Here is a 16,316-nt window from a genome sequence, read left to right as displayed (position 1 = left end):
TCAGTCATGTCCGACTCTTAGCGACCCCATGGACTGCAGCCTACCAGGCTCCTCCATCCATGGGATTTTCCAGGCAACAGTAGTTGAACCCTATACCTCACCCTAAATGGTCACTTTGACCCCAGGCCAGGCACACGACCTGGCCTTTAAAGACTCTGGCCCTTACTCTATTCTTTATCCCCTGAACCGCTGCCTAACCTGAGTGCCTTAGCATCTCTGGCCTGGACTATTGCAGTCATCTTCCTCCAGTCCACCTTCCAGAATGGTCTCCAAAACACTAACCTGCTTAGATCGGTCTTCATGAAAATATCACTGGGATCTCTCAATTGCTCCAATACTTTGGCCACTTGATGTGAAGAGCTGACTCACTGGAAAAGACCCTGATGCTGGGAAAGACTGAGGGCAAAAGGAGAAGGGGGCAGCAGAGGAGGAGATGGTTAGATAGCATCACCATGTTGATGAACATGAATTTGAGCGAACTCTGGGAGATAGTGGAGGACAGAGGAGCCTGGGGTGGGTTACGGTCCATGGGGTCACAAAGAGTCAGACGTGACTCAGGGACTGAACAACAAAAACAGTGCAATTGTTCAAAAGATAAAGGCCAAATTCCTTTGTGCATGACATACAGAGCTGCTCAGCATCTGGGCCCAGCCTAGTCTCCCAATCTTAGCTCCCATTTCTCCCTTCCTATATATCTAAGCAGCAATGATTTGAACCCCTACTGGTATCTTCATAGGTAGTTGTTCCTTCCATCTGGACTGTCCTTTTTCTTATCCTCTGATGAATTGAATGTATTTTTAAAGATTCAGCTAAAATATCATATTTAGCATTATTCATAAAACCTGGCTTTGGCCCCTCTAGTCTCCTGGTGTTTTACACAGTTTAGTTATTTGCATGTATTGCTTTCACCTCACCGACTGTCAAAGCCTCAGGGAAGGGAAAACTGTGTCCTTCCCCTGCCCGAGGCCTTGGCTCCTGGGAGCGCCTGGTCCACAGCAGGCATTCAGGTCCTCTGATCAGGGGCTTCCCAGGCGCCAGGCCCTGGGTGCAGGGAGCACGAGGCTGTAGGTACTTGGTGCTTGTCCCCAGTATATTGACTCATCTGTTCACTCCATAAACATGTATTTAACACCTGCCACGTGCCAGGAACCCCACCAGACACTGACTTCTCTTGGCCTCAGCTTCTCAACTGTCAAATGAAGGTGAAATAATATTCACTCTTTCCATCCTCCTGAAGTGAAAGTGAAAGTGCTCAGTCAAGTCTGACTCTGCAACCCCATGGACTGTAGCCTGCCAGACTCTGTCCATGGGTTCTCCAGGCAAGAATACTGGAGTGGGTTGCCATGCCCTCCTCCACGGGGTCTTCCCAACCCAGAGATCAAAACCAGGTCTCTTGCATTGTAGGCAGATTCTTTACCATCTGAGCCACCTTCTTTTAACAGGCAGCGTGCAGACCCTGAAACTGCCCTCATGATGGCTCAGTGTGGAGCTTACAAGCACTTTGACTGTGCTTCTTAACCAGATTTCTAGAAAGATCTACACTGACTCTTGTTTTGTTTTAGGAGGCAATAGCCAAGGAAGCCAAGGGGCTCACTCAGCAGCAGAAGAAAAAGTTATCTCTTGAAGAAATGATCCAGACAGCCCAAAACTTTGTGGAAAAAATCCGCTTTCTTGTGGATGAGGTAATCAACTCCATGGGTAAAGCTCATTTGAAAGATTAACCTGAATATGTCTTCCTGGGGGGTTTGAATGTTTGCTAAGGATGAAAGATGGAGCTGTGTTTTCTCTCAAGTTCTGCTGAGCTGAGGAGGCAGTATTCATTTGAAGGGTGAGAAGGGACGTTTTTAAATTAAGTCACACATGTATGACTTTATGGATTTTTTTTTTTAACGAAGCCTGAGTAGTCAGCAGAAATAAAAAGCACATTCCTAAAACAAAAACAAACAGAAAAAAACCACACTTCTTAGTAGGCTCAAGAAAAGTCAAAATAAGCACAAGAACTTTGATAGATTTTTAACTAAGAAAACTGAAATTGAAGCTCATGTTCAGTAAAAGTTAAAACAAATCTTCTCATTTTAAAGTTGTAAGCCATTGTTAATCGTCTGTACCCCAATACCAAAAAAAGTTTAAGCTTAAAAAAAGAAAAAAATAAGAAGAGCAGGAAAAGGGGGGAAAAAAATTAGTTGTAAGTAATATCTTCTGGTGACAACCAGAATGAGCTTTATAAAGTCCTCATATTTACTTCTGTTATAAAAACCAGGTTTCCTGTGGGAAGGTTTCGGGGAGAGGTACAGGTCTATGGCTTCTGTTGTTCTTGAAAGTTGTTTTTCTTGTTGCAAATCAGTCATTCCCTGGAAGCATAAAAAACCCTGAGACAGTCATTTTGGAATGCAGGAATTTTAATAAGCACCCAGAACGTTTGAAACAGGGCTGTGACTAACCAACCCTGTGGCTGGAAACCCTTCCCATGAGTGTCCCTGTTTCCGTGTCAAGAGAGGAAGGGTACTAGTTACACTCAAGGGTTATGGGGTTAGAAAGAGCATCTGCTTACAGTCCAAGGATGTCAAAAGCTAGTTTATGCCAATACACCTCCCTTTAGTTTTGGAAGCTATGTTGGCTCAGAAATGTGCATTTCAAATACTCACTGTGTAATGGGTCTCTTGGCAGGGAATTCTGCAATTCTTATCTTGATTAGCTCAATTTTAAAGTCTAATTTTCCACGCAATTTAATGCAGTTTCTCCTGAACGAACACCTAAAATGGAGTGAAAATACTTAACAATCATATTTTAGGTATAAAGTCCCTTGTAAAATTGTTTTTCCTTCCTGAAGATGGAAAGACATCCAAGGACATTAATGGACTTTTGTTTTTTCATCTAAACGTTCTGGAAATGTTACCAGGCTCCTAGGAGGTCTACTGCTTGAAACTAAATTGTGCTTGCAAGAGTGCAAAGAAAAAAATTGCATTGGAAAGTGTAGAAAATGTTTGTTCTGCAGATGGAGAAAAGTAGGCGAGCAAAGATGCCAAGTCATGGGTCTGACTTGTGTATCGTCAAAGTGTGATGAGAGTTTGGTATATGGGGTTTCCATGACCTAAGACTTTCTTAAAGAAGCTGTACTTAACTTGCTTGGTTGCACAGCTGTCTCAGTACCCAGACGGTTTAAGTCACAGAACTTTTGCAGAAGGGGGTTGTTTCGGGATAGGAGAACCCTGGAAATGCCTGTGTAAATGCCCACCTATCACATCCACCCGTTCTGCCCCGACAGCCACAGCACACCATCCCTGACGTCTTCATCTGGATGCTGAGCAACAACAAGAGGGTGGCATATGCCCGCATCGCCACCAAGGACCTGCTCTACTCCCCCGTCAGGGACCAGATGGGTCAACACTGCGGGAAGATCAAAACTCATTTCCTCAAAGTAAGTCGGTGCTATTTTTGACTCAAAGACAGGAAATCTCTGTTTTTCCTGGGTTACACAGAATTCCTAGTATGTGTCCAGATTTATGACTCAGCCCCAAGACTGTCAAAAATCCGGGGACAACTAGAACATCTTGCCCGCTCTTGATTCAAGTTATGTTTAAGTAGACCATCCTAATATTTTCCATTTTTCCTTTTTTTTAAAATCTAGTGGATGTACCCTAAGGTTATTTTAAATTTTACTTCTTTGATTATTGGGGAGGACGAACATTTTTCTATTAGTTTCCTCTCTACCTTTTCTCTTGGGTAATGTATCATGGCATCATCTCACAAGTTCATCTATATCTTTAAACTAGATTGCAAAGAAAATTACAAGAGGAGAGGCTGATATTCCACAGAACTAGTTCAGGAGTCCTGATGACTTTACATTGTAGGTATATGATAGTCTTTTCATCTTGGCTCCCTGCACCCTTTGTGGGTTATAGGCACAATCTCTGGATAGAATCTACTGTCTTTAAATCAAGATTTAAGCCTTTCCTGGAGATCTTGGGTATTTTAGTTCTACTACAAAGAAATTTCTATCCCAGAAGTGGCCTTGAGCAAACATGGAGAAGGAGTGGTCCCAAAAGCTTGTGTGCATGCATGCCAAGTCGCTTTAGTTGTGTTCAACTCTTTGCAACCCCATGGACGTAGCCCTCCAGGCTCTTCTGTCCATGGGATTTTCTAGGCAAGAATACCATAGTGGGTTGTCACCTGCTTCTCCAGGGGATCTTCCCGACCCAGGGATCAAACCTGCATTTCTTGCATCTATTGCTTTGGCAAGCGGGTTCTTTACCACTGAGCCACCTGGGAAGCCCTGATCCCAGATTAGGGGAATATTAATCTAGAGGAAACAAAACTACATCATCTGAAGACATGGCTAGGGAATAGTAAATCTGGAAAGGCAGTCAGGGTTCCATGGTTCCTGTTCCAAGATTTTTCTTTATCCCTAATTTAATATTCACAACACTATTAAAAATGCTGGAACAGAATTTGCAGAGCTCAGCCCAATCCACCACCCAGAGTTGTGTTCTGAAGCAGAGTTCTCCAGCTTCAGTCTCAGAAAAGGACACCCATTACCCAAAGCAAGCTCTTCCTGAGAGGAGCTGGCTGCACTTGCCAGAGGGGGGCGCCCAATCTTCTTTTTCTTTTCTCCCTGGGACACGTGTCAATGCTGAGTCCACCCCTTCTCAGTCTCGTTTCCACCTCTATCCTGGCTTCTGCTCCACAGCCCTGAGTCTCATCTCTTCTTTTCAGGCCTTTAGCTTTCCATTTAGCTTTTCCTTTATTGTTGTTCAGCCTCTCAGTTGTGTCAGACTGTTTGTGACCCCATGGACTGCAGCATGCCAGGATTCCCTGTCCTTCACCATCTCCTGGTGATGCTTTTCCCAGGATGCAGCAGAAAGTGGTAGCTGCAGACATCCTTCCAGGTCCTGCCACAGAGTGAAGTCTCTACAAAGCAAACACTTCTTTCTCTTCCTAATACTGATGGGCTAACTTCAACACAGTTTGTGTGAATGACCATCTTTCTTTCCTTTTTCTGACTGGCCATGATTACCTTTCTTTGTAAGCCAGTTGGCATTTCACCAGGACCGTGGAGGGAGGTGGGTGGGTTATGGGAGAAGCTCAGACTTTAGCATTCTGTCTTGCATAACTTGTACACATTGGTGATCATAGTTTTTTGATGCAGATTTGCATTCTTTAATATTTTTCGGTTTTTTTTTTTTTCTTTCCCTCCCTGCCTTGCCATGCTATTCATAAAAGGAAAGAAGTTGCTCTGGTTGGTCAGGCTTCGGGAGCACATGAGAGAAAAGAGATTGGGGAAGGGGGAGCAGGGAAGACACAGCCCAGGCTGGAAATGAACATGAAATTAAACGTGGGGTGTTGCTTCTATGAGTACCTCAGAAGGCGTTCAATGATGTTGCGTGAGTTACAGCTTGGATTCCTAAGTGAGAGACTGCACTGTCTTGCAAGCAAGTTCAATGTGTGTATTTTTAAAAATTTATTTAGTTAGTTTTTGGCTTCGCTGGGTCATTTTGTGCTAAGTTGTGTCTGACTCTTTGCAACTCCATGAACTGTAGCCTGCCAGGCCCCTTTGTCCTTGGGGTCATACAAGCAAGAATACTGGAGTGGGTTGCCATTTCTTTCTCCAGAGGATCTTCCCAACCCAGGAATCGGACCCAGGTCTCCTGCACTGCAGGTGAATTCTTGACCATCTGAGCCACCAGAGAAGTCTTTGTTGCTGCATGAGCTTTTCTCTAGTTGCAGAGAACAGGGCTTCTCTCTAGTTATGGTGTGCCACCTTCTCATCATGGTGGCTTCTCTTGGTGCAGGGCACAGGCTCTAGGGCATTACCAATGGCCTTCCGTAGTTCTGGTAATTGTGGCTCTTGGGCTCCAGAGCACTGGCTCAGTAGTTGTGGAGCGCAGGCACAGTTGCTCCATGACATGTGGGATCTTCCCAGACCAGGGACTAAACCCTTGTCTCCTGGATTGGCAGGCGGATTCTTTACCACTGAGCCACCGGGGAATTTTTAAAAAGATGTGTAACCTACAAAGTTTAGGCACGCGGCCATGGTCCTTGTATAACAGCACAAGATATTAGCCTAGTGTTAGGTTTTAACCATGATTCACACATACAGGTTGTTTTCAGAGCAGCAGAGATGTAGGATGTTTTGTGGTTTTGTTTTAAGCAAGGGATATCAGTCTGGCTTGAGGCAATGCAATACAGTAAATGAAGAGTCTTGCCACTCATTGAAATAGTGGTCCTTAGGTCAGCAGGATCAGCACTAATAGGGAGAATGCAGAATCTCAAATCCTACCCCACACCTTCAGAGTCAGAATTTGCATTCTACCAGATCTCCAGGCAACTCACATGCATGGATACACATATCAGTATGTGAGGAGGCCTAAGAGGATGGGCTCTGGAGCCAGGTGGAGCAGGGTTAAGTCTTGGCTCTATTCCTGCCTTGCTCTGTGATGTTGGACAATTGTCTTAACCTCTCTGAACCTCCACTTCCTCATCTTTAAAATACACAGCATGAAAGAATTTGTTTTATAGTTATCATGAAGATGAATGATAGCCTATGGCTTGTTAATAGTATGCAAGTGATAGGACCTTCTGGACTGCAAGGAGATCCAACCAGTCCATTCTGAAGGAGATCAGTCCTGGGTGTTCATTGGAAGGACTGATGCTGAAGCTGAAACTCCAGTACTTTGGCCACCTCATGCAAAGAGTTGACTCATTGGAAAAGACTCTGATGCTGGGAGGGATTGGGGGCAGGACGAGAAGGGGACGACAGAGGATGAGACAGCTGGATGGCATCACCAACTCGATGGACATGAGTTTGGGTGAACTCTGGGAGTTGGTGATGGACAGGGAGGCCTGGCGTGCTGCGATTCATGGGGTCACAAAGAATCGAACACGACTGAGCAACTGAACTGAACTGAATAGGACCTTCTGTGTGTAGGGACATTCGACCAGGGCCTGGGACAATGTAAGTGCTCAGCACATGTAAAATATTATCATTAGACCAAGAAACAGAAAATTCAACAAATATTTACTGAGTGCTTCCCGGGTACGAAGTACTCTTTTAGGCATTGAGGACATCACTGTGATATGACAAAAATCCTACTGTTGTGAACTGAAGGCCTGTGATGGATCCAAATGGCAGATTTTTTTTTTTTTTATCACAACAAAATAACCATAGGCTCTCAATAGCTATTTGTTAAATTGAACAAGTGCTTAGCACATTTTAACTATTACCGTTATTACCGTGGGCTTCCCTGGTGGCTCAGTGGTAAAGAATCCGCCTGCTCTGTAAGAGATGCAGGTTTGATCCCTGGGTCAGGAAGATCCCCTGGAGAAGGAAATGACAGCCCACTCCAGTATTCTTGCCTGGGAAATTCCATGGATAGAGGAGCCTGGCGGGCTACAGACCATGGGGTCGCAAAGAGTCAAACAACAATAACAATTATTATTGTAGAAGTGATGAATGGAGAGTTATTTATCTTATAGTTTTAAAAATCCTGAGTTGCAGTTATGGTTCTCTTACTAACAGCAAAATGACCTTATTTGTCTTTTTAAAGCTGAATAAACAATGACGTCCTACTCCCTCAAGAATAAAATCTAAACTCCTCCATATACTCAGCAGGATTCTACAGCCTCGTCTGTGTCTTTCTCTGTTTCAGCTCTTTCTTTGCTGAAAGCTTTCAGCAGATCTATCCCTGGCTTAGAGTAGCATTCAGTAAACGTCAGCCCTTAGCACCACTCTTAGTTCCTGCTCTTGTAGCTTTGTTCAGGCACTTTCCTCTTCCTGGGATGCCTTCTCTATTATCCAACCCCAAAGTACTTATTAAAACCCACTGGAATATGTGAGTCTTTTTTTTCCTTCCAGTTTTATTGAGCTATAATTGACATAGAGCACTGTACAAGTTTAAGGCATACAGCATAATGATTTGGCTTACATATATCTTGAAATGACTATCACAATAAACTTAGTGAACATCCATCACCTCATATAGATACAGAGTTAAAGAAATAAAAAAATTTATTTCTGTAATGAGAATTCTTATGATTTATTCTAACTTTTTCATATGTAACATCAGTGTTCATTGTATTTATCATGTTGTACATTACATCCGTAGTATTTATTTATCTTTAACTGGAAGTTTGTACCCTTTCACCTTCATCCAATCCCCCTTGCATACCCCCTACCTCTGGTAACCATAAATCTGGTCTCTCTTTTCTTTTTTATTATGTACATATGTATTTATTTGACTGTGCAGGGTCTTTGTTGCTTTGCACAGGCTTCTCAGTGAAGTGGTGTCTCGTGCTGTGGAGCACCGGCTCTAGGCACCTGGGCTTCAGGAGTTACAGCACGCGGGCTCAGTGGTTGTGGCTCATGCACTCAGTTGCTCTGAGGCATGTGGAATCCTCCCAGACCAGGGATCGAACCTGTGTCCCCTGCATTGGCAGGCAGATTCTTATCCACTGTGCCACCAGGGAAGTCCTAATCTCTTTTTCTCTGTTTTTGAAGTATAATTGACCTACTATACTGTGCTCGCCTCTGTTATACAATGTAATGATTTGATATTTCTGTACATTTCAAAATGGTCACTATGCTAAGCCTAGTTATGATATGTCACCGTACAAAGATATGGAATATGAGAGTCAAAGAAAGGGTGGAAATGCCTACTGCTTCTTCTCTGGTCCAATGGCATCTTCTCTCTTACACTTGACTTTGAGTAAGTGAATGCAGGTCAGCCTCCTTGTCTAGATGTGAGCTCTTGGAAGAGACCCAGGACTGTCTCTAGTCCTTGAGACGCCCTTCTGGCCCTGTTCCCTCTGCAAGGTCTGGTGACACCTGGTGGCAGTTGCTGAATTGGGTTGCTTAGAATCTTCCTGGGGAACTCACAGAGAAAGATAGGAAGGCAGGCAAACAACCAGGTGCGATTTGGGTTCTGGGGCTTTCCACAAGTGCCTGCGAAATTGTCAGAGCAAGTGGTAGCCTCTCCTAGCGGGATTTTGTGACTCTTGAGGGGAAAGAAGTGGTGCAGAAGAAAGGGGAATTGTGTATTGATGGGAACGCCTGAGAAACAGAAGAGGCACTTTAGAAGAGTCAACAGCCTGGAGAGGTGGCCACTTTCAGAATGCAAGCCTGGCTGGAAGTACTGAAGATGGCCGAGTCTGGGGCCTGGGACTCCCTAGATGGTATGTTGGTGATGGTTTAGTCAGCCTTGGCTGACTCTTTGCCGCCTCATGGACTGTAGCCCACCAGGCTCCTCTGTCCATGGGATTCTACAGGCAGGAATGCTAGAGGGGGGTTGCCATTTCTTTCTCAAGGGGGTCCCTGACCCAAGGAATCCCCCAATCCTGGTGGAAATAAAGGAGCCACTCTACATTGAGCTGTGTCCTTCACATGTTGAGCACGCATGCACCCATGCACAACATGTATGTTGTGTATACACAGCACTCAAACTGGCACACACATAAACATACAAATTCAAATCTGAGTGCATTCAAAGAGGGAAAACAGGGCAGTGAGGGAATTTGAAATCACACTGTGTGAAGAAAGGATGAAGGAAGGAGAGGTGTCCAGCCAGGTAGAAAGGATGTGATAAGGTAGGTTCCTACAAGCCCACAGGGGCCTGACCTATGGGAGGAGCGTCTGAGTTTTTCTGATTGAAGCAAGAGGCAGAGGCTATGGCTGAAACTCTAGGCTATTGGAAGCTCTGGGAAGGGAGATTTCAGCTCAGTGTGGGGAGAGGCAGGCTGTGTGGGTTCACGGTCCAGAGCCCAGATCTGATTTCATCTTGCCTGATTCAAGTCCTGGCTCTGTCCCTGAAAAGTTGAGTGATCTCAGCCACTAGAAATGGCTTACCTGAGTAACCCAAAAGATTCGGATCAGCTAGTCAGTTAATTGGATCCAGGACACTTTCTTCATGAATGATGCATAAGCCAATGATGGATAAAAAAAGCTTTGCTAAGCCTGTTGATATTTGGTGTATAAGACATTGAAGATTTTCAGTAAAATGAACACTTTCAGTTAAAAAAAAAAAGAGCTATATTATCTTAGGAACTTATTATAGTTAGCCTTTCTGAGCCCGAGTTTTCTTCTCTCTAAAATAAAGGCAATAACCACACTTACTTGTTGCTGCTGCTGCTGCTGCTAAGTCGCTTCAGTCGTGTCCGACTCGGTGCGACGCCATAGACGGCATCTCACCAGGCTCCCCCGTCCCTGGGATTCTCCAGGCAAGAACACTGGAGTGGGTTGCCATTTCCTTCTCCAATGCATGAAAGTGAAAAGTGAAAGTGAAGTCACTCAGTCGTGTCTGACTCTTAGCGACCCCATGGACTGCAGCCTACCAGGCTCCTCCATCCATGGGATTTTCCAGGCAAGAGTACTGGAGGGGGGTGCCATTGCCTGTTAGGTTTAAATGATCTAGGGCTTGGAAGTGCTTCATGCAAGGCCTGTTTAAGCTTCAGGGCCCATTAAACCTGGGTCCTTCTCTAAAATCATGTGTTGTGCCAACTAGGGTCATTGGTCTCATTTTTATACAAGCCCCAGGTAAGGAGCTCAGAGTGAGGCCCATATGGTTCCTACTAATGAGACAATCTTCCTTGTAACCTTTCCCCAGCTTCCTGGAAAACGGCCGGCTGGTTGGTCAGTACAAGCAAAAATCGACGTGTACCTGTGGCTGGGCTCCACCAAACACTCTAGCACCATTTTGAGCAACTTGCCAGCAGGCTATGAAGCAGAAATGTCCTCCAAAGCGGCTGGCACCCATCACCCACCAGCCAACCTGCTCTACCAAGGTATGATGCCCACTGGGCCAAGAGGGTCATGAGCTGTCTCTGGTGGGCTTCTGAGAAGACAGTAAGGAGAGGTAAAATGCGTGAGTTACTTGCACAGGATCAACTTATTTGCCTCTCTTAATACAATATCTAAATTTTCCTTCTGACCTTCCGATGTCCATTTAAAAAGAATGAAGTCATTAAGCATATCTAGAGTACACACTTTTCTGTTAATAGAGTGTAATGAGTCTCTTTGTAGGTGGATGATATAGATTGAGTTTGTATTTTAAGCAAAAGATGTCTTTTAAAGAAACATCAGTAAGTTCTTGTGCTCATAGGATCTGTGGAATTGAAGCAGATTTTCTTTTACATGGCATTGGGGTTTTGACCCAAAAAGAGCAGGCGTTTATGTTTTCCAGTAATGACCCAATAGGAACTGATATCACTGGGGTCACTCGTGTTTCTTTGATTCTTTACTTGGCTACTTTTAGAAATTCAGCATGGTCTATGTAACCCCTTTTTCTATACAGATATTTTCAATGAGTGCCATCATGTTTACATTTTCACATAATTCTTCTATTTTTTTATTGTGGTGAAAGTCACATAATATAAAACACACTCTTTTTATCATATTTAACTGTACAGTTCAGTGGCAAGGGCTTCCCAGGTAGCTCAGGAGTAAGGAATCTGCCACCAACGTAGGAGACACAGGAGACAGGGGTTCAACCCGTGGGTTGGTAAGATCCCCTGGAGGAGGAAATAGCAACCCACTCCAGTATTCTTGCCTGGAAAATCCCGTGGACAGAGGAGCATGGCGGGCTGTAGTTCATGGGGTTGCAAAGAGTTGGACATGACTGAGTGAGTAACATTTTCACTTTACCCAGCTAGTAAACTATCTCCAAACTCTTCTTTCTTTCCATTGCTTCCCATCTTGTCTTTAGAGAGTTTTCATCTTTGGGTGAAAACATCCACATCAAGTTATCTTTTTATTTTTATAGACACTATCTCTAGAGACCCAAAGTACCTGGACATATTTGCTGTCCCAGCTATTCAAAATTCAGAGGAGAGGAGAGATTTTCCCCAAAGCTTTCTGATCCTCTGAAGCATGTTCTTTTCACAGGGTGACCTAATAAACTCTTTCTGCTGTGCCTTGACATTGATGGCTTTGGCCACCTTCCACACCTCCTGGAGAATTTGGTCTCTTCATTCATTTAATGCTTCAGAACATATCCATTCAACCAATAATACCAATAATTAGTTTGCCCCTGCATATGGAAGGCACGGCGGGAAAACTAGTGAGGGCTTGTAGAGCCTAGTGAGAGCTGATCCTGGCCCTCTGAGGGGGCCATCAGACGTGTCTTTAATAACCACACGTGGAAAATGAGCCATAGCCCAGAGGTGGACTAAGCATGAAAGCTAAGAGGAAGCCACTTTACTAGTCAAAGAACAGAGCTGGTAAGACTCAAGGTTTCAGGAAAACAAAAACCTAGCCTAAATCCATGTCGCCTCCTGAAGTTGTGCAGGGTCCTGTCTACATGGCTGCACTGGGGGCTCTGCTAACATTCTGGGGTTTAGGCACTTCGGGGGGAGCTGGTGGGCGTTCTCAGGGGATGAGCCATTCTCAAGTTCCCTCCCAGCTGAGAGATGTGCCACTGATGTAGCCTATTAAGGAACACATGGGCTCTCTCTTGACATACCCCAATCAGGAAATTCCTAAACCATCCGCTGAACATTTCTTTGTTTACCGTCCCTTTTAAGGAGTTCTGTTGTGTAAGAGAGTTAAAGGCAACAAATGAATATAAAAAACGAGAGAGGCCATGCGCCAAGGATCACTAAGTCCATGGACCAAGGAATATAATTAAGTCACCTCCTCCTTAGGGTCCCCACCATCCCCTGCTCCGCCCGCTGCTGCCCACAGCCCTCTCTCTGCTGCCCAGCCCATCGAGCAGCTGTGCTCACTCCTGCCTTTCACCTCCCATGTCCTCTGCCTATATCTCCTGCAGGACACTCAGCCCCAGCTCCTGTCATGAACTGATGTGCTTGGCTTATCATCTGTCTCCTCCCTGGAGCTCCTTAAGGGTGGGGGCCCTTTTAGCTGCTTCAGAATCCTCAGAGGCCAGAGCTGCACCTGGTACACTGTGGACACTCCAGATGCTGTTGGCTGGCTGAATGGGGGATGGATGGCTCAAGACTTCATTGAGTTTATTTTTTAACAGCTTTTTATTTTATATTGGACTATTGGGCTTCCCAGGTGGCACTAGTGGTAAGGAACCTGCCTGCCAGTGGCGGGAGACATAAGAGACATGGGTTCGGTCCTTGGGTCGGGAAGATGCCCTGGAAGAGGGCATGGCAACCCACTCCAGTATTCTTACCTGGAGAATCCCATGCACACAGGAGCCTGGTGAGCTACAGTCTATAGGTTCACAAGGAGTCGGACACGACTAAGGCAGCTTAGCAGCCATTCACACACAGCCAGTTAACAATGCTGTGATAGTTTCAGGTGGACAGCAAAGGGATTCAGCCACACATATGTATCCATTCTCCCCCGAATTCCCCTCCCTTATTGAGTTTATGGAAGCAAAGATAATTTGTGGAACCATCCCTTTCTTATATACACACACACATACACACACACACACACCAGAAACAGGAGAATTACTAAGAGATAAAATATGGTACTTTATTTTTTAGTTGAAGTATAGTTGATTTACAATATTATCTCATTAGGTGTACAGAATAATGATTCAGTATTTTTGCGGAATTATATTCCATTATGTTATTATAAAATAACATGGCTATAATTCTTTGTGCTGCACAATATATCCTGTTGCTTATCTATTTTATACATAGTACCTTGTATTGGTTCATCCCATGGCCCTTATTTGTCCCTCCCTCTGTCCCTCTCCTCTTTGGTAACCACAAGTTTGTTTTCTATTAATATATCTGTGAATCTGTTTCCATTTTGCATATAGATTCAAAACACCATGATATTTCAGAAAGAGATTTGGACTTTGTAACCTGAGAGAAATGAAATCCGGGCTCTGGCATTAGCTGTGCAATCTTGGAAATGTATCTTAGCCTCTTTGTGAGCCATTTCCCTCATGTAGAAAATGAAGATACTGATGTATATTTCACGAGTTGTTATGAAGATTAAAACCCAAAATGTGGTGAAAGCAGCAAGGAGAATGCCCGTCGCCAAAGTACCCATGACCACGACCTCTTCCCCCATCTGCCCTGTGACCATTTTGGTCTCAGCGGCTGTCGGTGCTCGTGGTCTCCCTCATCTGTCTCTGGATGCACCCACAGACACACAGCACACACAGGCACCCACCCACTCACACTCACCATTCCTAAGAAGCCCTCTAATACACACCCCTTCCCATTATTTGTCCACAGATCGTCACGTCTTTCAGCTGAGAGCTCACGTGTACCAAGCCCGGGGCCTCATCGCAGCCGATAGCAATGGACTCTCAGACCCTTTTGCTAAGGTCACGTTCCTTTCCCACTGCCAGACCACAAAGGTAACCAGGGAAGCCCACCTGCTTTCTCCTTGCAGCCCACTGCTGAGCCACAGCAGGCCCCAGGAAAGAAAAGGGAGAAAAAAAAAAAAAAAAAAACCAGGGCACATTGCAAATACTTGTGTCTCTGGATGTGTAGGTATTTTAGACCCAAAAACATGGATGCAAGGAAGGACAGATGTGGAGAAGGCCTACTGATCCTATATGGTCTGCTGTCCTGAAGCCAAGAGGTCAAGTACCCGAAGCAAAGGCAGACTGCGGAAGGAAGGAGGGATGAGGAGGCAAGGAAGCTGGCATCCTCAGCTCCTCCTTCAGTGATGGGCACACAGTGGGAAAACGAATGAACAAGAAAACAGCACAATCGGCAGGAGGCTTGTGCTGTAGTTTCTACTGAGGGGTCTCGGTGGGGAGGAAAGCTTTCCTGCTTTGTTGTCAGGAAGCCCTAGACTCTGTATTTCCAGCTGGGGGTCTTAGCACACTTTTAACCCCTCTGCAATTCAGTGTCTCTAGAACATACTGCTTGCTGATGGATGCTATGAGGATTCAAGGAGATGGATCTATGCCTGTTTCCTCTGGTTTCCTCCTTTCCTGTGCGCTGAGCGCTGACATGTGAAAAGAGGCCCTAATCAGCACATGCCCAACAGGCTGCCTTTCTTGTGAAATCGTGTTCTGTAAGGGTTTACTCTGTTCTCTGAGGATTCAGTGTTTTGAGGGAGGGGAGCTCAGTAAAGGCTTTGCCTAACTCTGGGAGTTAAGACAGAATTAGGACACAGAGAGCCCTGAGCTTACATTCTATTTCATCTACTCTCCAGCTGCCTTTATTCACTAAACCTCCATTTATCCTCTTAAAATAGGACTGTTGAGAAGAATCAAAAAGTTAAGTGTACAAAGAGATTGATAAGTAGTGGCCATTCCCTTGGCTTATATTAAGAGGGCTGACATTTCTCTCCAAATTGAGGCCATAACCTGGGAGACTGTGTTTTGATTTACAACACAGATTGAGATCATCCTCTGAACTAGCATCTTGTCCATTTCACCAGCTCAGGAGGAGTGAGGAGTGCTTGCTCTGTGCCAGCTCCTAGGCTGGGCTCAGAGGAGCTGGGGCACCAGACTCTGAGCTTGCACAGTGTAGGATCTGGGTGGGGCTGGGCAGTTCTTTGGCAGATGAGCTGGCTGCACTATGCTAAACCCCATGGTACTGGACCCCAAGAGCCACATGGAGAGAAGGGTTGGCTCTGCCTGGGAGGAAAGTCAGGAGAGACCTCAGAAGGAAGGTGACTTCATCCTCATTTAGCGAATAATCATGAAAACCTGAAGATTTCAGACTCCTTTCTCTTCCCTGTGTTTTGAGAGGCATTACATAGTATAGCAATTAGGAGTATAGAATCTAGAGCCCTTGATTAAAAGCAGGAGAAGGGGACAACAGAGGATGAGATGGTTGGATGGCATCACTGACTCAATGGACATGAGTTTGAGCAAGCTCCAGGAGTTGGTGATGGACGCGGAAGCCTGACATACATACTGCAGTCCATGGGGTCACAGAGTCAGACACGACCAAGCGACTGAACTGAGAGCCCTAGTGCCTGGGTTCAAGCCTGAGCCCTTCCATTTGTGAGCTGTGTGACCTTAAGCAAAATCCTCTTTGTCCTCAGTTTATTAATTTCCGTATTTGCTTCTGTAAAATAGGGATGGTGGTATTGTATCTGCCTCCAAGAGGATGCATCACCCAGGACAGTGTCTTGTTTATAACAGCTCCTGGGTAACTGATTGTTAATATTGCCATTGAGGCTTGCCACCAGAAGCAAGGGAGATTCTCAAAAGGGGGACCCCTGGAAGCCTTCTCTGCCTGCACAGCTTGGAGTTCCAGGTCCTCAGAGGTGATCTCAGGGCTGGAGGGTGGAGGAGGGACAGGGAGTTTGAGTGAGTTCCCTCAGCTGATGTGTAATTCTCCTTCTATCTTTCATCTCTGTATGGTTTCTTCATTTGATTTAGACTCACATCTCAAAAAGCTTCCCTGGTGGCTCAGATAGTAAAGAATCTGCCTGC

General features: G+C 45.1%; 1 protein-coding gene across 1 annotated transcript in view; it reads left to right on the top strand.

The window, feature by feature from the left end:
* Nucleotides 1-16,316, top strand: part of FER1L6 (fer-1 like family member 6) — a 135,070-nt gene that overhangs the window by 46,627 nt on the left and 72,127 nt on the right. Inside the window, exons 18-21 of the mRNA XM_019974110.2 lie at nucleotides 1,563-1,682; nucleotides 3,266-3,418; nucleotides 10,596-10,773; nucleotides 14,149-14,273. Coding sequence (XP_019829669.2) covers nucleotides 1,563-1,682; nucleotides 3,266-3,418; nucleotides 10,596-10,773; nucleotides 14,149-14,273 — 576 coding nt within the window. The remainder of the gene's footprint in view (nucleotides 1-1,562; nucleotides 1,683-3,265; nucleotides 3,419-10,595; nucleotides 10,774-14,148; nucleotides 14,274-16,316) is intronic.

Source organism: Bos indicus, chromosome 14 (genome assembly GCF_029378745.1).
Source record: "Bos indicus isolate NIAB-ARS_2022 breed Sahiwal x Tharparkar chromosome 14, NIAB-ARS_B.indTharparkar_mat_pri_1.0, whole genome shotgun sequence".
NCBI lineage: Eukaryota > Metazoa > Chordata > Mammalia > Artiodactyla > Bovidae > Bos > Bos indicus.
The sequence above is the reverse complement of the archived record's forward strand: the minus strand, read 5'-3'. Positions and strand labels throughout refer to the sequence as shown.